Source organism: Crinia signifera, chromosome 2 (assembly GCF_055691185.1).
Source record: "Crinia signifera chromosome 2, ASM5569118v1, whole genome shotgun sequence".
Lineage (NCBI taxonomy): Eukaryota > Metazoa > Chordata > Amphibia > Anura > Myobatrachidae > Crinia > Crinia signifera.
Window position 1 is genome coordinate 52,885,251 of NC_139218.1, and position 22,514 is coordinate 52,907,764.

General features: G+C 44.8%; 1 protein-coding gene across 1 annotated transcript in view; it reads left to right on the top strand.

Moving 5' to 3' along the window:
• Positions 1-71: 71 nt before the first annotated feature.
• The window catches only part of LOC146059672 (tricarboxylate transport protein, mitochondrial-like), a 42,740-nt gene continuing 20,297 nt past the window's right edge, over positions 72-22,514 (top strand). The window contains exons 1-2 of the mRNA XM_083172101.1: positions 72-401; positions 21,236-21,343. Coding sequence (XP_083028227.1) covers positions 257-401; positions 21,236-21,343 — 253 coding nt within the window. The 5' untranslated portion in view covers positions 72-256. The remainder of the gene's footprint in view (positions 402-21,235; positions 21,344-22,514) is intronic.

Below are 22,514 nucleotides of genomic sequence, written 5' to 3' on the forward strand. Positions count from 1 at the left end.
CGACTTGGTGTTTATTAATGAGCCTCGTGCCTGTGTCTGTCTATCTGCCTATAAGGGGGCGTGACAGCGGCGATCACGCCCCTCTCTAAAGGTTTCAGCAAGTGAGTGGGCGTAGTCAAGCCGTCATGAATCAAAGCTGAAAGAAAACAGAAGGGCGTGTCCGACACGTTTAATATTAATGAAAAGGCGTGGCTAGGCTCGGGGTCTCCACAGCTACAAGACTGGTGGGCTCTCTGCCACTACCTTACACACTGCCATGTCCTCCGTCCTGCAGCCGTTCATCGTCACTGAGGGGCCCTGCCGGTCCTCCAGGCCGGCAGCAGCTTATGAGAGCCGGTGCCTGTCTGCTGCAGCCCCGGGAGGAGGGAAGATCACACACCCAGGCAAAGCCATACTGGCTGGTGAGTGTCAGTGTTCCCCAGCCCATCTGTAACGGTGCCATGACCTTCCATCTCCTCACCCTGCATGTGATGTGTGATGTCCCCATCCTGTAAGATTTATCTAGTTACTACTTCACCCCCACCCTGCCTGTTCTGTTATTCCAGAATGGTTGTCTGTGTCCTGCCATTTACTACACCCAGCTCTGGATCAATACACTCAGGCATATAGCATTGTATAAATATTTCTGATCTGTATATGTGTAGGTGAAGATTGTGTGTTTTATTTTCTATTTACAAAGAACATGGAATATTGGTACATTCAGTTAACATACAGGCCATACAACAGTACTATATTGGGGGTATGGGTAAAATCCGGAATCGGATAAGATACCGGAATGCCGGACTGGACATCAAACTCTGCATTCCGGAGCTTGTAGTATTCGGTCCGGGGGTGTCCTGTCCGGGGGTGCTCCATCTGATGGGGCTGCTCTCGCACCGGTCACCTGGGAGAGGAGAGGGGGGAGAATACAGCCTCACCGCATGGTCCGGGGGTGTAATAAAAACTGGAACGTTCCAGACCACACGGGGAGGCTGTAATCTCCCCATGTCCCTGGTGTGAGCAATCACAGGCATCCCCCCAGACAAGACACCACCCGCATGGGACACCCCTCGAACCAGACACTATAAGCTCCGGAATGCAGAGTTTGATGTCTGGTCCGGCGTTCCGGTGTCTTATCCGGGTCCGGTTTTTACTTATACCCCTTTTACACCAAAATCCCTGGTCGGACCCTGGTCTTTGAACACGGAAGTTTCCAGGGTCGGACCCTGCTTCATACCCCATTTACACAGCACTTCAACCTGGGTCGGATCTGGGTCTGCACCATTTACACTGAACCTGGGTCAGCCCTGCTTTTCCCTATGGATGACATTAAAAATGTCAATTTTAGGACTGATAAACTGCCAGCCAACCTTCCCTCAATGATTTAAATAAAAATTAAAAGACATGACAAGTTAGCATTGAAAAATGTTGGTTGGTTTATTTAGCAAAATATTTTTTCAAAAAGTTATATTCAGTGATGAAGCGCACATACTGTAGCGGTATAAAAGTGCAGCATCACCCATGTGCTCCCCCAGTCCTCTGCCCCTGCAGCAGCAGTCAGTTGGTCGACCTAAAGATGGTCGACACCACTAGGTCGACATACTGCAAGGTCCACATGGGACAAGGTCAACAAGTCATTAGGTCGACACAAGCATTAGGTCGGCATAGGATTTTTTACTGTTTAATGAGCCGACATATACCATCAGGCGGTATTTCATGCCCTAATATCCACTAGGGCAGTGATGGCTAACCTTGACACTCCAGCTGTTATTGAACTACACATCCCAGCATGCCCTGCTAAAGTTTTACTATTTGGCCATGCTAAAACTGATGCAGGGCATGCTGGGATGTGTAGTTCAACAACAGCTGGAGTGTCAAGGTTAGCCATCACTGCACTGGGGCATTGTGGGAGAATAAAATAGTGTGCCGAGTGCATGGACACTTAAAACTATGTCCATGTCGACTATGTCGACATTCGGGTAAAAAAAAAAACAGTGAAAAACCCCATGTTGACCTTTTGACTGTCGACCTAGACCATGTCGACCTAATGCTTGTGTCGACCTAATGACCTGTTGATCTTATCCCATGTCGACCTAGACACCTGTCGACCTTGCAGTATGTCGACCTTATGACTGTCGACAATCTTTAGGTCGACCATACAATCCATACCCCTCCCCCCAGCCCCCCAAAACAAACATAAATGATTTCTGTAGGTAGAGTATATATCCCTTAAAAAATGGAGTCACTGGAGTGGGAGGCACATCACGCACCCTCCTCCTTTAAGCTCTTGGTCCCACTACTGCCTGACAGCGCTGCATCCTAGTGCCAGACAGGGTTGTGGCAGATCCACCTGTGGAGTGCCAGGTAGCAGCCTGTGTGCACTGTCCGCACGGGTTGCTGTCTTCTGCTGCTGCAATGCACTGTGGAACGCATGGTACTGATTTACGGAAAGGCGTCCCGTGCTTCAGGTATCCTTTCAGCACTAGCCAGATGTCCCGACCTGGGTTGGGACCATTTACACCGCTCACGACCCAGGTCCGACCAGTGTTCAACCCTGGTCAGGACCTGGGTAGGAGACCAGTGTCAATGGACCTGGGTTGGTCCCATTTACACCAACACTGACCTGGGTCCGACCTGGGTTTTTCGTTGGTGTAAAAGGGGTATTAGTCCCCTATATTGGTGCGTTACTCATAAACAATACTATTATTATTTTTATCCCTACTGATAATGATGGCAATATTATCTTTAAATAATAACTTTGCTTAAAACTGAAAATGTATTTGTCATTGGAGTTATTTATTTACAGTTTCTTGTATAGCGCAGCAGATTCCTTTGCGCTTTACAATAATATTTAAACAATAATGCTAAGGGCCAGATGGATCAAGCTTCAAAAAGTGATAACATGGAGAGTGATAAACAGCCTGCCAATCAGCTCCTACCTGTCATGTTACAGGCTGGGTTTGAAAAATGACAGGTAGGAGCTGATTGGCTGCCTACTTATTACTCTCCACTTTTCACTTTTTGAAGCTTGATACATCTGGCCCTGAATCTCTAGCAAGCCAGGTTGCACCCGGGATTTTGTACCCGCCTTGCAAGCGCTTTCACATTAGCCGCCCACCTGGCATAAAGATGGTCGGGTGATGTAATTGGGAGGTGGGATTGGGGCAGAGCTGGGAGATGACAGCACCGGCCCGCATTACCCGTTTCAACTGCCCCTGGACCTATGAGCGTCTCTGGTCCAACTCAGGTAGTTACCAGGAATAGAGTGCTGAGTCAGTCAACCAAGGATTTTGTGTTTCCACTGGCAGAAAACCCAGGTCGATGCACGGACCCAGGTTATTTTCCTCTACCTCCCCATGGCAGCTACCAATGGGTTAAGTCCTGCAGGGTAGTATTCTGGAAAGGAAACAAAGAGAACACTTGGCCCTACATAAGCCCCTCCCTTCTAGGCCTCAGTGTCTTTTTTTCCTTTCCAGGGTAGTAGGAGCATGGCTTACCCTGAGCTGCTGCCCTCTCCACTACCTGGAGTAGATGGGGTTGAGGCCGGAGAGAAAAACGAACGGGTCTCCGCTGCCCAGAGCAGTAAGGGGTACCTAGGGGTCTGCTGAGTAGCCTGGAGGCATCCAAGCAGCGTGGAACTAGACGCTGGGATCTCCGGGCACAAGGAAGCCAGGATGCTGGCAGAACTGTCTGGGTTTCCAGAGTCCGGAAGGCAGCACCAGTAAAAGGGCCCAGACAAATGCACAAGAGACTGGGACTCAGCAGACCGGGTAAGACTCCTTGCAGTGAATGCTGGAGCAAAATCTTATGGCTTGCAAAACTTGTGATTACTAATGCTTATAGCTGAAAGCTGTTAAAGCAGATAGCGGCCATAATGGAGGAAGATAAAAAGCAGCAAAGGAAATCAGGGTAAGCCAGGAATGAGGAATAGAAATATTAGAGTGATTTGAAAGGATTGCAAATGGATAACAGTGGTGACTGTTTTTATTGTTTAGAAACACCAGGCTGCTAAATGCACTATGTGTGATTAACTGCTCCCAGACAAATGCATTGGAACCACCTGTGACATTCAGCAGGGTGGAACCCAGAATACACCATGCTGCTAAATGCACTATGTGTGATTAACTGCTCCCAGACAAATGCATTGGAACCACCTGTGACATTCAGCAGGGTGGAACCCAGAATACACCATGCTGCTAAATGCACTATGTGTGATTAACTGCTCCCCGACAAATGCATTGGAACCACCTGTGGGGTGGAACCCAGAATATGTCAGAACTAGTAATTCTGCTTGAAGCAGCAATAGCTGACACGTTTGTTACTAAAGAGGATATAACTAAAAGTATCATCTAAAAAGAGGAGCAGAGCAATATTATAAGACGAGTCTGCAGACTCTGAGGAACCTTTTGTAAAGGAGGCAGACTTAGAAGAAGGTGAAATTAACCAAGATAAGGATGAATCAGATTTTAATCCAGTCTTGGTGAAAATCTTGCTGGAACTCATACGTAAGTCCCTGAATATAGGGTATTCCAAGGAGGAAGGAAAATTACAGGATCTTCTCTTCATGGATAAAAAAAAAAAAAAAAAAAGGGGCTATCCCCTATCTAAAATCCTTAAAGAGATAGTAGAAGAAGAGTGGAAATACCCGGATAAAAAGGTGGGAATTCCACTTAAGGTTTCAAAGATGTATCCCTTTGCAGCGGATCAGGTCCATGAGTGGTAGGATGCCCTAAGGTAGATGCGGCCATAGCCAGAATCTCAAAAAAAAAAAAAAAAAAAAAAAAATTTATAAAAAAAATACAAAAAAAAAAAAAAATTTTTTTTAAAAAAAAACATGTTACCTCGGGGGCCTTTATGAATGCATCAGAAGCCATAGCGGTGACTGCAAGGGTGCTAAGGTCTTGGTGTCAAGACCTAGAGTCTGACACATTAGACGGTATCAAGAGATCAGAACTTGTCAAAGTATGCAAATATACAGATCGCAGTTGAGTTTCTGTGTGATACCTCCCTAGATGTCGTCAAATAAGCAGCCAGATCCATTGCGATACAGCGGTGACTAGGAGAGCCTTATGGCTCAAGCCGTGGGCAGCTGACACGCAATCTAACAGAAGCTGATCTCCCTGCCATTCCAGGGGAAGTACCTGTTTGGTAGCAAACTAGACGATATAATTACAAAGATTTCTGGAGATCAGTCCGTTATTCAGCACCGGACTTTAAAGAAGCAAGGGCTTACAGGCCGGGCAGTAGCTTCAGGAGGTCCTGGTCGGCCAACAGAAGCTTTTTTCGTGGCCAAAGGGGCCAGAAAGGGAGGTTCTCCTCTAAACAGAACTACCAATGATGCCGAACAGGCAGACTGTACAGTACAGCCGGGTCTGGTCCTGTTTTGTCAAAGACAAATCGGGAAATTCTGACATCAGGGTACAAAATAGAGTTTGCAAAATACCCAGGGACGTGGCAGATCGATTCTACTGTCCCTCAAAACCGGACAGAGAAGGCAGCATTATTCACCAGGTTGGAGAAAATGATTGCACAAAAAGTAGTAGTGGGGTACAGAAGGATCAAGAAGAGGAAGGATCCTTCCCGACATCATACCTGGGGTTTTTCTGACTACAATAGACCTACAGGGTGCGTATCGGCACATACCCATATTTCCAGGTCACCACAAATTTTTAAGGTTCAGAATAAAAAAAGAGAAAAAAAAAAAAAATGTGTTACATATGAGTTTGTCGCCCTGCCCTTTGGCCGGTCCACCTCTCCTTGGACATTCACGAAAGTACTGATCGTGTTGGTCGCAAATCTAAGAATGCAAGGAATTACCATATGGCCGTACTTAGACGACCTCCTTATTATGGCAAGATGCAGGTCAGAAGCAATAAACCACACAAAAAAGTGAAGGAGTACCTGGAGGAGCATGGTTAGATTATAAACATGGCAAAAAGTCACTTGAAACCGTGGCTCTCAAGGTTCTTTGTAGTAGAAAGGGGCATCCGGCGGATTCCGGATTCTGGATCTGAGAAGATTAAATTCATAAGTCCAGATAAAGAAATTCAAAATGGAGTCACCGAATGGTGATTGGGCTGCTGTCAGCAGCACTAGAGGCAGTAACATGGGGGCGATTCCACATGAGGAGGTTACAAAATTGTTTCCTGACACAATGGAACGGGGACAGGAGAAACAAAAATCAAACAATCAAATTTATCAAAAGGTGCATATCAAGATCTCGACTGATGGTCTCAAGAGAAAAGACTGAATCAAGGAAGAAAAATTCCTAGTATCCAGTCAAGTAGTAGTAACAACCGACGCCAGCCAGACTGGCTGGGGAGCAGTATGCGGACACCACATGGTTCAGGGGGTCTGGACCCGAAAAATGAGCAGAAGTCATTCAAACCTCAGAGAGATAAGAGCAGTTCTGATTTTGTGTACCCACCTTCAGGATCACCTGCTAGGAAAAGATGTCGTAGGGAGGTCCGACAACCAGACAGTGGTGGCATACATGAACAAACAGGGGGGCACATGAAGCCTTACCCTTATGACAGAAGTGGCGAAAGTAATCGAGTGGGCAGAACACAGAGTAAACAGTCTATCGGCAGTATTTGTGGCCGGAAGCCAGAATCTGCAAGCAGACAGCCTAAGCAGGCATTAGATATTACCAGGAGAATGGGAGCTGTCAACAGAGGCAGTCCATACCCTGGTGAGCATGTGGGGCATGCCACAGATAGACCTAAAGGCCACGGCAAAGAATGCAAAGGTCAAAGTTTTTTCTCCAGACATTGGGATCAAGGTGCAGAGCAACTGGTTGCTCTAACAGCAGGGTGGAACGCGGAGCTTGTGTACGTATTTCCGCCGTTCCGATAATAGCCAGGCTTCTCGGGAAGATAAAGGAAGAGAAGGCTACAGTGATTGCAGTTATTCCATGCTGGCCAAGAAGGCCATGGTTTATGAAGCTGGTGAAGATGGCAATAGACGAGCCTTGGACGATACCCAATTACGACAGACTAATAGGTCAGAACAATCTGTGGCGAGCACAGCCGGAAGTTTGGAAGCTGACGGCGTGGCTACTGAGGTCCGGACACTAAAAGACAGAGGTTTTTTTCAGGTAAGGCGATTGAAACATTGCTTAAAGCCAGAAAGAGATCTACTTCAAGAACATACCATCAAGTCTGGAGGAAATATGTGATTTTCTATAAACGGGCAAAAAGAATGGTATCTGAGACTGCTACGATACTAGGCTTTCTTTAGACGGGGCTAGATAGAAACCTTTCTACGAGTTCTATCAAAGTACAGATATCAGCACTTTCCGCCATGCTAGATACTAAATTGGTAGAAGATAAATATATTCAGAGATTCGTGCAAGCAGCCAGGAGGATCAGGCCGGCCGTTCATTCCCCAGTCTCCCCATGGGACCTCAATTTAGTGTTGAATACATTAGTAGAAAGCCCATTCTAACCAATGGAAGAAATATCAATGAAATGGTTGATTATTAAAGTTGTCTTCTTAGTGGCCATCACATCGACCAGGAGAGTGTTTTGAATTACAGGCGCTGTGGGCAAAGCAACCGTTCATTAATTTCTTTAAAGATAAGGTAGTATTAAGAACTACTCCCCAATTTCTACCTAAGGTAGTATCAACCTTCCACATAAATCAAGAGATTGCGTTACCATCATTCTGCGCAAATCCGACCAACAGTAAAGAGGAAAGATTGCATAAATTGGACGTGGTGAGAGCACTGAAAATTTACCTTGACAAAAACTTTGTCCTCTAGGAATTCTGCTAGACTCTTTGTTATAACTTAGGTCAAGGAGCTGGCAAAATGACCATCTCCAGATGGATAAAAACATGTATAGTGGAAGCGTATAAGTTAGGAGGTCAACAACCTCCAGTAGGTATCAAAGCCCACTCTACAAGAGCAGTGTCTGCCTCCTGGGCAGGAAAAGAGAGGGCATCTATCGAAGAACTCTGCAAAGCTGCATGCTGGTCATCAGTGCATACATTTGCAAAGCACTACAGAGTGGACGTAACTTCTTCAGCTGATGCGAAGTTTGGCAGACAGGTTCTGAGCGCAGTTGTATGTATGAATTATTATTCATAAGAGAACAAGGTGAAGTAACCTATTATTATCATTATATTATATCCCTCCCATTATATTACTGCTTGGGTATAACCCATTGGTAGCTGCCATGGGGAGGTAGAGGAAAGAACAGATTCCTACCTGTTAATATGCTTTCCTCTACTCCACCATGGCAGCATAGTTCCCTTCCCATATGTATTTGTATTATAAGCTGTTTAACAAGACACTGAGGCCTAGAAGGGAGGGGCTTATGTAGGGCCAAGTGTTCTCTTTGTTTCCTTTCCAGAATACTACCCTGCAGGACTTAACCCATTGGTAGCTGCCATGGTGGAGTAGAGGAAAGCATATTAACAGGTAGGAATCTGTTCTTTTGCTAGTGGAAAAGGGGTATTACTTGTATGTAACCGTGATTCTGTAAGTAGGCATTAGTGGGCTTTGGAAAGGTGTCACATTAGTAATCACCCAAATTACTGGCATTACAGAGGGCTAGTATGCTTGTAAGTATGGTCTTACAAGATTCTAGTACCAAAACGAAAAACACAGGTAGAAAAAAAATATAAACTCTGTTTTTAATCTGCCGCAAACTATGCACAAAGTGTTTCTTGCATGTTTACAAGCCCACTTCTCTTCACATTTCACTCACTGCTCTCCTTTACTCCAACACCCAGTGACCATCTTCATACTCATCTCCATCATTGGCCTCAAGCCTCTAGTTGTATGTTGATTGGGTCCTCACTACTTACATTTAAGCTGTAATGTGTATTGAACTGTGGTGCTCTTTTATTTGTACTGTATTTTTGTTATTTATTCAATGTTATGCCAAGTTTTGTCTCCCTGTATTGTTCCTTTGTATGGCGCTGCGAAACACTTGTGGCGCCTTATAAATAAAATAATAATAATAGTTTATAAGCGGGAGGAAGAGCGTTGGATGATTATAACTTTTGAAGGCTCAAAATAAATGATCTACAGTTTAAGGTCTGTTTGCGGTTATAAGGGGTGTACACACGCCTCAACCCGGCGGTTGTTGATACCGATTCGATATGGACGATTGCAGGGACCCAGCGGGTTGCCGGAATCGAACCGGTGGGAGGACAGCGCTGGGGCAGGGAGGGGGTATGCTGCATTGATCTGCCAGATCGAAGAAGAAACCGAATTGCCAGGCAAGTCTATTTCTGCTTTCGATCCTGATGCCACGGGGCCGAGCATCGAGATCGAATCTGCATTGAAGGCAGCTAACATGGTTTAATTCCGTGTCATTTTCGATTCGAGTTGGTCTATATTGTCCAAATCAAATCGAAAATGACAATGAATCAAACTGTGTGTACACAGCATTAGATTGGTTGTGGAGTCGGGTATATGATGATGCTTTTCATGATAGGCTTAATACTAGAACTAGGTTTAAAGACAGATAGATGCAGACCTTGGGTGTAATTCATTCTAGTGCAGGGGTCTTAAACTGTTATTATTATAATTTTATTTATAAGGCGCCACAAGTGTTTCGCAGCGCCGTACAAAGGAACAATACAGGGAGACAAAACTTGGCATAACATTGAATAAATAACAAAAATACAGTACAAATAAAGAGCACCACAGTTTAATACACATTACAGCTTAAATGTAAGTAGTGAGGACCCAATCAACATACTGTTTTGCTCTGGGACCCTGTCAGGCAATAAAAATGATTACAGGACCCCAGCAAGTTACTGCAGAAAGGTCGCCACATATGTGTGGTCACCATTGTGGAGGCACAAAATGATGCAAGAAGGGATCAGCCTGATGGTCAGCAACATGGAGTCACAAACCCATGGTGGGATAGTCCTGAGCAGTGGCGGCTGCAGCACAGTTCATAATTCAAATAGGGGAGCCCCACCAACTGCCATTCCATACTGACCCACTTTGGGTTTAGGACTCACAGTTTGAGAACCGCTTTTCTATTGCATAGCCCAATACCTTGGTCTCCAGTGTAAGCTTAAGTCAAGAAACCGATAAAATCCATGCAAAATAACACCATTGCTTCTACTTATTTTATTTATTTATTAACAGTTTCTCATATAGCGCAGCATATTCCGTTGCGCTTTACAAAAGGAGACAGTGATACAACAAACTGGGTATTTACAGACAGTCAAAAGGTAGGAGGGCCCTGCTCGCAAGCTTACAATCTATAGGGATATAGGCATTGATACATAAGGATAGATACTGTCTTTTTTATTGCATTAATTCCACCAGAATACAAAGGTTCGTGGTGTGCTGTATGATACAGTGACCCAGCAGTTTGGCCAGGGGTCAGGAGGATGGAAATGTGAAAAAGAAAGATAGTGGGGATGTGATTAGATATGAACGGTATATGAAGGTTATATGCTGGTCTGTGTCTTTATCTTAGGCTTGTTATTTCTAAGTGGAAAATAAACAGCCAGCCCTGCCCTTTGTATGTAGAGTCCACAGAAAGAAAATGTCAGCATTGAGGCTCAGTTTGCTATGTCATTGGCCTTGGTCATTGTTTGGACTACAGCGCTATGTACAGTATGAGTGCATTATGGGTGGATGCACCAAAGGAAAAATGTGGTAAATATCCCTGGGGTTTCGCCAGCAAAAGCTGGTGATACCCCATAGAAGCCTATGGACTTCTCTTCAAGACCCACCACCACCCCGCATGGACCTCCGTGCCCCCCCCCCCCCCCCCCCCCTTTCTCACCTGTGTCAGGGCAGCCTTCTGATGTGCTGGCTGGACCAGTGATATCCTCCTCCCTAGTCCAGTACATCCCCTTCCTGGGAGCAGGGAGGGGGAGTCCTGCAGGAGCATCCGGGCAGGAGGAAGGCTGAGAGCCGCCGGGGACCTGCTCATCCCCTGCTGGCTGCTTTGCAAAGGGCAGCAAATCGCATATGCAATTAGTATCGCTGCGGTAGCCGGTGGAGGGGCGGTAAGGGGCGGTGGATGGTAGCGCATCCCGCCCTATAACATATAAGTGATGCCAATATTTGTATAAACTATTATAAATAGCTGTATAAACATCATGTTCTGGTGTCATGACTGACTTATAATCGGTAAGCCCATCCCTCTCATCACTGTATGTTGGTTCAAATATTACAATTCTCCTGAGTGATCTAAGGCCTGTACAATGTATTCACGGTGGGCAACAGGCCGCCCTATTGACCTGCAGCTCAGCTCTGCATCCTGCTTTGATGGAGCAGCCAGCATCCATGTCTGCACACGTGGCCATTGAGGTACAGGGCTAGTAAAGTATCCCTACTTGATACACCATTGGGCACGTTTGTCAATGTTCACTTTTGCAGTGCGATCTGGCACCCAAAATGACATCGTAGAATATGCCTTGGTGTAGCCTGTTTTACCTGCAGGGAAAGGAGCCTGCCACTGCTATCTATATGGAGTGCATCAACGACCGCATAATCAGTATCTTCACTGTAACGGCATTCCTGCGTTCTCCCAGTGTCCCAACCGATCTAGTACAAACGCACCTAGCACATATCACACCATGTATGGGCACCTATAGGCTATTGCAGCACAAAGTCATACGGATAGGGGACTTCGTAAAAACCGGAACCGGACCCTGGAATGCCAGACCTAGCTGTATTCATGATCTGCGAATCCAGAGCCTGTGGTTTACTACATCACGGACCATACAGGCAGGTTGCGATCTCTGTCAAGGCACCCCCAAGGCTGTCCTTTGCGAAGTGGCTCTGGCACTGGACTTCTGCGTCTGAGCCCCGTCAGTTCCTCTGCACATGCGCAGAGTGACGGTGACGGCCGCGGGGCATGCTGGGAGGGATCCCTCAAACAGTGCTGCGGAGAGAAGGCCATAGGCTTCTATAGGGTATCCTGGCAATTACCTCCACAGCGGTGCCCTGGCATGCAGGCTTTATTACAGTCATAATTTTCTGTGATTGCTGCAATCAGAAAAAGACTCGCTGTGATTACTGATTAGTTGTGCTGCTGAGATCTGGAAACAGACATCAAATATTAAGTGAATCAAAAGAATTTCTTAATGGGGACAGCATCATAGAAACTGACGGGGGCTATGGCTGCGCTCAGGGTTATGGGTCATTGCATTGGCTCAATTTAGGTCAACATGCATTAGGTCGACCCCTGAAATAGTTCAACATGGCTAAGGTCGACACAAGCATTAGGTCGACAATGGCAAGGTCAACAGTCAAAAGGTCGACACGAGTTTTCACATTTTTCATTGGAGTCGGCATGTGCCGACAGGCGGCATTTCATGCTCTGCCACCCCCTTGGGCATGGTGAGAGAACAGAATAGTGTGCCAAGCGCATCAAGGCACACTATTCTATAGGACGTGGTATACTTTGACGGTATCCATGTTGACTATGGGATTCAGTATTGAATCCTGGCGGTCGGGATCCCGGCGTTCAGAATCCCGACGCCGGAATCCCGACAGCCGAAATGCCGACAAGGGGGGGATGTGGATCGCACCCCCATGCGGGCTCGCTGCGCTCGCCACGCAGCGGGCCCGGTGCCTTGCTACGCTCGGCACACTAATTTATTCTCCCTCCAGGGGTGTCGTGGACACCCCAGGAGGGAGAATGTGTCGGCATTTCGGCGGTCGGGATTCTGAACGCCGGGATCCCGACCGCCGGGATTTTAACTGCATCCCTTGACTGTCGAAATTCAGGACAAAAAAACGTGAAAAACTCTTGTTGACATTTTGACTCGACCTAGCCATTGTCGACCTAATGCTTGTGTCAACCTTCCAGTCCTGTTGACCTACTTCTGCTGTTGCCCTAAGGCCTGTTGACCTTCAGTGGTCCTTAATAAGGTCAACATAATGACCATATCCCATTGTCAGAAATAGGGGAACTGTTGCCCTTCTTTAATGCATGGGGGGGGGGGGGGGGGGGTTTACAACAGTCAGGAGCTGATTGGCTGGTGATAAAGTACCAGGCACTTTATCACTTCTCCTCCCTTATCATACATCTACCCCTTAATGAGAAATAGACCCCTTAAGGCCCCTATACACTATGCGATTTGGGCCCGATTCAGATGAATCGGGCCGGGAAATCGGCCCAAATCGCATATGGAGACATCCCCTCCGACCCGATACGTGGGTGGATCGGAGTCAGGAGGTTGCACAGGCTGCACATAAGATTTGCTAAATCTTATGTGCTGCCTGGAGCCGTGCGGGGGACTGCAGCTGGTGGGGGAGCTACCAGAGTTGGGCGGAGGGAGCAGGGGGGCGGTGCAGGGAGCCGGGCCGAGGAGGAAGCCGCTGCTGTCAGTGGGAGAGGGGGTGGGGCGCAAAAAACCAGGGTGCCGGGCAGGAGAAGACGCTGCCGGGCAGTGGCGGGAGCAGATGAGCAAAAAAAGACTTCTCTCAGCTAATCGCTAATTGGCTGAGAGAGGTCTCAGCCAATCAATGGCTTCCTATTCGTTTGTATGGGCTTTTTTGTTTGTTTGAAGTGCTCGTCTGCTTCTGGCAGAGTCTTCTCCTGCCCGGCTCCCTTCGCGCCCCCCCCCCCCCTCCCTGCTCCCGCTGACAGCAGCAGCTTCTTGCTCTGCTCCCTGCGCCGTCCACCACCCTGCTGTCCCCCGCTCCCAATGTCCCTGCAGCTCCCCGGGAGTTGCATGTGATAAATCGCATGTGATTTATCACATGCAAAACTTGGCACATGAAGTGCCATCGCTTGTCATCCCTGCCAGGGAGCTGCCGGGACAATCAGGTCCGACTTGTCCTTAGGACAAATCGGACTAATGTATGGCGGCCTTAAGGAAGGTTGTTTGAATGTCACCAGGATATAATTAGGAATATCTCTGTAATCCAGCCTTAATTGCTGTTAAATATGTGGAGTGCAATCAAAATGGTGCTAATTGTCCAATGTGAATCAATATGAAATCATGTACAAAGAGGTAAAATATGCAAATTTACTCTATCTGGGGAACCCGTATGGAGGTATTAGGTTAAAAATAACTTAATAGTATAATTCAAAAAAAGGTTCTGAGTAATATGGAGTATTTCCAATTTGTGAAATACTCACCAATATATTTAAGCAGCTAATTGCCGTGATTTGATGGAGGCGAACATATGATTCATTAATGACACTGATAAAATATTTCCACAATAAACTGACAGCCTGTTTAATTAAACCAAATTAAGAGATTTAAATAGCAATGTTAGCAATACAAGCGCTATAATAAATTCTATTGATTCACTTGACCATATTTAATGTCTGTTCCCTGATCTCAGTAGCACAGTGTTTTTCAACCACTGTGCCGTGGCACACTAGTGTGCCTTGAGCTGTTCTCAAGTGTGCCCCCAGATCTAGAGATGCCCAAACCAGTTTACAGCAATCACCAGTTCAACTGTTATTTACTGGTCTCTTCTTTTCATGTAAAGGGCGAATGTATTTTAGTTTGTTACCATTGTGTTTGTTTTTTAAATGGGGGCCAATAGGTTTGTTTTTTTCCTGTGGGGGCCAATGTGTTTTGCCCTGTGGGGATCTCATGATGTGCCTTGGCAATTTTTTAAATCGTATTTAGTGTGCCGCAAGTTAAAAAGGTTGAAAATCACTGCAGTAGCACAACCACAGTAATCACAGCGAGCACTCCAGTCCTTTTCTAATTGCAGCCGCCAATCACAGAAAATCTGACTGTAGCTTTCCAATCAACATGTTGTCCATCTAACCACAACAAATATTTAAACCTACACAATGAAACAGTTGATTGAAACGTGATTCATAATTGATACAGGTAAAATGTTTCCACATTAAGTTGATAGCCAGTTTAATGAAACCAAATGAAGTGGCATAAAAACCGCTTTACAAATTTGTGTCCAAGCTGCAGGGAAAAACATGCGTCATCTTCTACACTTCTGTACATGGCAGACGAGACCTGCAGCTGGCGGATTCAAGGCTTCTTAAATACTTCTGTGCAACTCTCAAAAAGAGAGCTACTGAATGTTTGTGCTGCATACAGTGGGTATGGATCATTGGGTAACCAGCAAGTAGGTTGACAAGCATTAGGTCGACATGGGACAGGTCGACAGTCAAAAGGTCAACATGGGGTTTTTCACATTTTTTTTTGTCCCGAATTTCGACACAGTCAACAAGGACACTGAAATGAAGCACCGTGTCCCCTTGCATGGCTCGCTGCACTGAGCACACTGTTTTATTCTCCCTCCATGCCCTAGTGGATGGTAGGGCATGAAATTCCGCCTGTCGGCACATGTCGGCTCAAACAAAATGTGAAAAACCCTATGTCGACCTTCCCCATGTCAACCTAATGCTTGTATCAACATTAATGTCCCTGTAGACCTTAATGCATGTTGACCTAATGACATGACAACAGGGAGTATATTCTTTCCTTAATTGCATAAGCATCTCTCTTCTGTAACTCACACTAGACCGGTTTCCACTGCAGCAATAGAGATGGGACAGACCAGGAGAAACATGCAGCATCAGTACAGGGTAATGCTGGCCACACATCAGACCAACTTTCCTCCAACCATCCAACTAGTTGCTTGGAAGGAATGAAAATATGGAACTGGATGGGAGCAAATGTAATATTTACTTCAGAAATTTGCTTCCAAAATCTGGAAAAGGACAAAAACTGTCGCTCGGACACGGTACTGTAGTTGAACCTGTTTGATTTTAACAATTTTACTGAATGTTTTTTGTCCATTTTCCTGGGGTTGTGAGCACATTTCTGATTGTCCTTTGCTCCCATCCAGTACCATATTTGTATTCCATCCAAGCAACTAGTTGGATGGTTGGAGGAAAGTTGGTCTGATGTGTGGCCAGCATTAGTTAGCAGGTTGGGAGCAGACCCGTATCCCATGGCGTAACTGCAGCCCCATGGCAAACTCGAGACGAGTACCTGTAGAACCAACAGAGGCAAACAGTGAACCAGCAGACAAGGAGGGAGCTGTACAGAATGCTGGTCAGTGACACTCACAGGGGACAGACACACCAACGGGCAGTCCCCAATGACAGAGGAGCCCCAACAGATAAGAAGCAGCAGCTTCGGCGTCTGCAAGTCTAGCCACCCTCTAGTTACAGATGGCCTCTCCAATGACTACTACAAACTTTTAGCCTCCAAATGACCCCACACTTAACCTCAGTTTTTAATTCCTTCTTAATGGGGACTGTCTCTCCCCTGTATTTCAATTCTGCAACTCTGAAAGTACTCTATAAACCGGGTAGGGATCCTGTTCTCCCATGCTCATATCAGACAATTTCTTTGTTCGATACCAACTATAAGATATAGACCAAAATTCTAGCAGATCATTAAAAAAATTCTACTTCCCTTGTTCATCAGGGATGATCATACAGGGTTTTTTCCTTCACTCTGTTGCGAACATTAGAAAGGTCCTTACGGGGATGCAATGGTTGGAGGCATCTGGGACTTCAGATCCAAACGCAATCCTTTCTCTTGAAGTCAAAAAGGCATGTGACCTGGTCACATGGAAACATTTGTTCCATACCATGGACAGGTTTGGGGTCCCTGATGCCTTCACCCATGCCGTACGCCTGTTGTACTCAGGCTCGTACTCCCAAATTTAATCAAACCTCTATTTATCTAAACTGTTTAATTACCAGAGGTACCAGACAGGGCTGCCCTGTTTTCCCCCCCTCTGTTATTTGCTCTTGCTCTCGAGCCCTTAGCGATAGCTCTGTGTTCCTCTCCCTTATATTCTGGTATTTAAGTACATTCCATTGAACTTTAATGAACTCTGTTTGTAGATGACATTTTTTTTTTTTTGCTAATCCCCTCGCTTCAATTCCAGAGATCATCCGTATTGTCAACCAATTTTGCTCATTCTCTGGTTTTAAAGTGAATTTTGATAAAGCCCAATTATTCCCACTTTATACTGATCACCACTTCTTCGCCACCTCTCTATACTCGATACTGTCCCAGTTTTCCTTCTGTCTCACTCCACTGAAATATTTAGGAGTAATGATCCCACCCCAACTTACTTTGTTATACGAAGCCAACTTTGGTAAACTCTGGTCCTTGATCAACCAACTTTTAAATCACTGGCTGACACTACCTTTGTCACTTTCTGGTAGGATTGCAGATATTCAAACCTTAGTGTTTCCAAAACTCTAATTCCTGTTGAAATGATCCCCTTACAACTCATGAAACATGATGTCAAAAATTACAACTCTCTGTTCACTTAATTTGCCTGGGCTGGGAAGAAACTTAAGACACCATTCTCTAGATTACCTCTGCCTAAAGCTCATGGTGGATTTGGTTTGTCTGATATCTCGTTCTTCCACGCAGCCCTGTTCAGATATATTGCAGACGGTTCCTGCAAAAGTCGATATATATACCAATTTAGTACTAGAAGAACACTTATTCCATCCTTATGCCTCCATATTCCATACTCCGAATCATTTACTTCCACCACATCTTAAAACCTACTCCACCTTTAGAGATTCAAGAGGATGGCTGGATCTCAATAAATAAACATTTGGGGAAATTTTATACCATCACGCCTTACAACACCTTTTAGGGAAATCCACAGTTAATTCCTAGTCTGGAAAATGGGACTTTTCTTGAATGGAAGGCTGAAGGTATAGCGCAGGCATTCCCAACCACGGTCCTCAAGGCACACCAACAGTGCAGGTTTTAGTGATATCCAGGCTTGAGCACAGGTGACTTAATTAGTACCTGAGTGATTCCGATTAAACCATCTGTGCTGAAGCCTGGATATCACAAAAACCTGCACTGTTGGTGTGCCTTGAGGACTGTGGTTGGGAATGCCTGGTATAGCGCTTATATGGGATATTTTTGATTCTGGGGGCTCTCTTCTCCCATTTTCGTTACTATCAATGACATTCCAATTACCCAATAATCAATTATTTTATATTTCTACAAGGTCTTAATTTTGCTCAGTCCAATCCATTTGCAGTATCAAGCCTAGACAGGCATGACCTGATCCACAAGGCCTTTGAATCCACAACATGGTTTCCCTGATGCCAGATAGCACAAAATATATTTGTATTTCGAATGGCTTAAGCTTTTTTTTTTTTATGGCCAACTCCAATAATTTTTATAATTCCTCGCTAGTGAGGATGCAGCTACTGTTGTCTTTTGCCCTCCCTGCAAAAGGCAACCTTTTTTTTTTTTTTTTTTTTTGATTAGTGTTTCACAACTTGATTTTCCAGAAGCCGGGATGGTAACCGGATGTTTTCAAGGAGTGTCAGGAAAAATGCCGGCATGCCCAGGCTTTTTCAATGAAGACGTGTGACGTCACCTCCACTGTCTTGAGAGTATTTTGGAGATGTTAATAGATATGATGGGGGAAACGACTCATTTATCCGTAAGATAATAGATAGTAACTTATTGGTTGCCCATAGCAACAGCCCATGTGGAATAGAACTCCCATCTTAGTAAATTTTCCCCAACATCTTTAGACTTGGGTTTTATTGAACAGGGCAGAGAATGACAGCGATAGGGCGTGCAGGCTACTAAAACCACCTTCTGCATTTTCTCTGTTTCTGCTTGAGCAGTTTTATTGACATCTTCTGTATATAAATGGATTTTTAGGGCTGCGTCTCTGAAGGATGTCATACCTCATGGCTAACGAGCACTCTCCTTAATACGTCCATTTTTCGTTGACTGACAGACACATTAATATTACCGGCATACAGCCTTAAATAACACCTTTATGTGTCTGCAGATATAAATGACTGGTGCTATGTTCCCCAGTTCTGCCTGCCTGTTGTAAGAGGAAATATGTGATGTATGACACGTCTGCAACCCAAATGCAAAGACTGTTATCCATTTATTTCCCTTATATCCTTTGGACCTCATTCTGTCCATTATACCACGGAATTGTTCGATTTATGATTGGCTGGAATCCAAATAATATCAATATGTCCTCTTTGTTCTCTATTTGCTAATTAAATTGCTCTTTTAATTAACGGTTTACAAATGAAATAGGCTTCTATTGAAATATGAAAATGATCAATATTATTGTTTAGAATCAAAGTTACAGAACAACTCCATTAGCTTTAATAAATAGCAGACGTGGAACCACCATCATTGGGCTCCACGTATACACTGAGCGTTCCCAGCATTACACAAGTATTTACTCCTGGTACACATCATACGGGTACGGGTCATGAGGTCTACAGTCAAAAGGTCGACCACTATTGGTTGACTGTAAAAAGGTTGACATGGGCAAAAGGTCAACATAAAAAAAGTCAACATGAGTTTTTTTCATTATTATTTTTTTTGGGGGGGGGGGGGGGGGTTGTCGCTACGCTCGGCACACAGTTCTAATCTAACTCTTCTGTTCTGGAGGATAAAAACAAAGCAAAATGCTCATAGACTAAAGGCCATCATACTCCTATATTGAAGAGACTTCTCCCCTTGGAGAAATAGCATGCAATGCTCCTTGAGCCTCCTGGGACCTTCCTGGGCAGCAGAATCACAAGTGATTTATATCCAAAGCTAGGGTTGGTGTCCCCAGTGCAGTAACCAATGGTATCACCCCCCCCCCCCCTTTCTTCACATCTTGCTAAAAACCTGGTTGCTTTCAGGGATAATGCTTTGGGAAAGCAAATTCCTGATAAGCCGCAGCTCATGCCAGCTTATAGGGCATATTATAATAGCCCTGGATGAGACTATTGCCCCTGTGGAGCTGCTTATACACACAATACTCCCAGCAGTGCTGCTTGCACACATAATGGCCCCACTAGTACCGCTTGCGCACATAATGCCCCCTAATGTGCTGCTTACACACATAATGCCTCCTGTAGTGCTGCTCACACACCTAATCACCCCACTAGTGCCACTTACACATATAATGCCCCCACTAGTGCTGCTTATATAAAAAACTACACACATAATGCCATATATATATTTTGTAAATCACCCCCCCACGCACACACACTACAAATTACTTTGTATACCTTATGCCTACTACACCCGGCTGTGGATATACTTGAAGCCTCCCCCCCAAATCCTTAAATCCTATTCCATACACATTGACACCCTCTCCCCTTCTGTATATAATATGGGGCAGTACAGATGGTGTAATGGTTAGCATTACTGCCTCACAGCACTGAGGTCATGGGTTTGACTCCCACCATGGCCCTAACTGTGCAGGGTTTGTATATTCTCTCCGTGCTTGCATGGGTTTCCTCCGGGTACTCCAGTTTCCTCCCACATTCCAAAAATATACTGGTAGGTGATTTGGCTCCTAACAAAATTAACCCTAGAATTTCTGTATGTGCACGTACACGTGGTAGGGAATATAGAGGGTAAGCTCCACTGGGGCAGGGACAGCGCTGCAGAATATGTGTGCGCTATATAAGATACTGTTAATAAAATAATAAAATTATAGATTGATTCTCCTATATTTGTAATGTTTGGGATCAGAAGTATTTGGATTTTTCCGAAAAGATTCCATATATTGAAATATTGGCATAACATAATGAGATCTATAAGATGTTTATGCTCCATATATACCTCATACACACAGCCTACAGGAAATTTAGGCTGTCATTTTAATAGTGTTATGCATGAAACAAAGCTTGGGTACACTAGACCATCAGAAAGCAAAGGTGTCATTATCAGCTAGACTCAGAATCAGAATCGGCTTTATTAGCCATGTATTCTTTTCCATACTAGGAATTTGACTTGGATTGCTGTGCAACAGCCAGTTAGGTATGTGTTTGGATATGGGAAACTCGACCTGTATTTATGTGGTGCCACAAACTGCAGGAATATTCCTCTAGAACACATAATAATCTAATCTATTCCAACTGACCGTACGGGAGGAAAAACAGGCATTGGGAACTTAATATAGCTGAGTGACAGTAAAAATAGCGAGAGGATGAGAGCTGCTGATTGATGGGAGAGCTGGGGAGACATGGAAAGTTCAGGGAGAGCACAACAAGAGGGCGGAGAGCCCTGTCCAAGCTGTCACTTGGCTTCAGTTCATTTTGGGAATGATTCAGCATTCAGCCAGGCAGTGGATGCCGTTAAGCAGCTTGCTAAGCACCGAATGGGCCCTTTGTACATTGTAAGATTTCCAGCAGTCAGAAGAATAAATGTTTAGCAAAATGCTGTAAAGGAAAACATATTTTTTTTTACTTTACTGCAGTTTTACTAACTCTATTTTCTACTACAATGTTTTGACTTTTCCGTGTTATGTGAAGTATAAACTCTTGGAAAACATTTATCATTACTATATTGTGTATCACAGGTGGAATCGCAGGGGGAATTGAGATCTGCATCACCTTCCCAACAGAGTATGTCAAGACCCAGCTTCAACTGGACGAGAAGGCCAATCCCCCACGGTATCGGGGGATAGGTAAGAATCTATACAGTGGTAATGGGGTGCACGTGGTCAGCTGTATGGATAAGGGCATCATGTCTGGATGCAGGAGTGCACTGATGTCACACCAATAGGTAAATCTGAAATAATTGGGATGTTCTTAGGACACATTTTTGAGTTTTTCCATGTTACATTGAGCCTTATTCTAGTTCACTCTTTCTGACAAAATCCTTCTTAGATGGACAAAACCATGTGCACTGCAGGGGGGCAGATGTAAAATGTGCAGAGAGAATTAAATTTGGGTGAGTCATTTTGTTTCTGTGCAGGGTAAATACTGGCTGCTTTATTTTTACACTGCAATACAGATCTCACTTTGAAGTAAAACCCCACCCAAATCTAATTATCTCTGCACAAGTAACATCTGCCCCACCTGCAGTGCACATGGTTTTGTCCATCTAAGAAGGATTTTGTCAGAAAGAGTGAACTAGAACAACCCCCATTGTTCTGTGCTTCTTTTTCTCACTAGGTCTTACAGATATACAGATGTATTATTAGTGTGGGTACCCATCTGATGGGGTCACTGTAGTGTGGCAGAGATGCGTTCCAATTTGATTAATAGACAATTGTTTGTTAGCATGTCTTTAGCAGGTTCCAATTAGGATGCTGACACCATAATGTTGGCATGTTTAGAATGCTGACAGATAACATGTTGACATGTTCAAAATGTCAACGTTGTTAATGTCAACAGTCAGTGTTGGCTTATTCAGTAGTTAGGATTAGGGTAATGGTCCCCATACATCGGCGGCACCGATTCCACCGATCGATATCCAATGATGATCGCTTATTTCACATGTTAAAAATGGCAGATTTTCTGATCCGATCCTGTTTTTGGTCAGAATCTGGATTTTTAAACATGTTTATTATTCTTGGTTCCCTGACTCTGGCCATTGAGGGATTAGGACATTGCAGCAATGTAATGCTGATGTTTGGGGGTCTTACTGCTGCAGTAAGGGTTAATTTTAGGCAAAAATATTAGTGTTAACGTTGTGACTGACAACATTTACAATGTTAATATTTAGAAAAATGTTGTGGATGTCGGTGTTATTTGTTGGCATTATGGTGTAAACCTAATGAATGAAGACATATCATACTGCACCTGTCTCTAGATGCTGTGCTGCTTCCTCGTCCTGGGGGCCTGATCCTAACC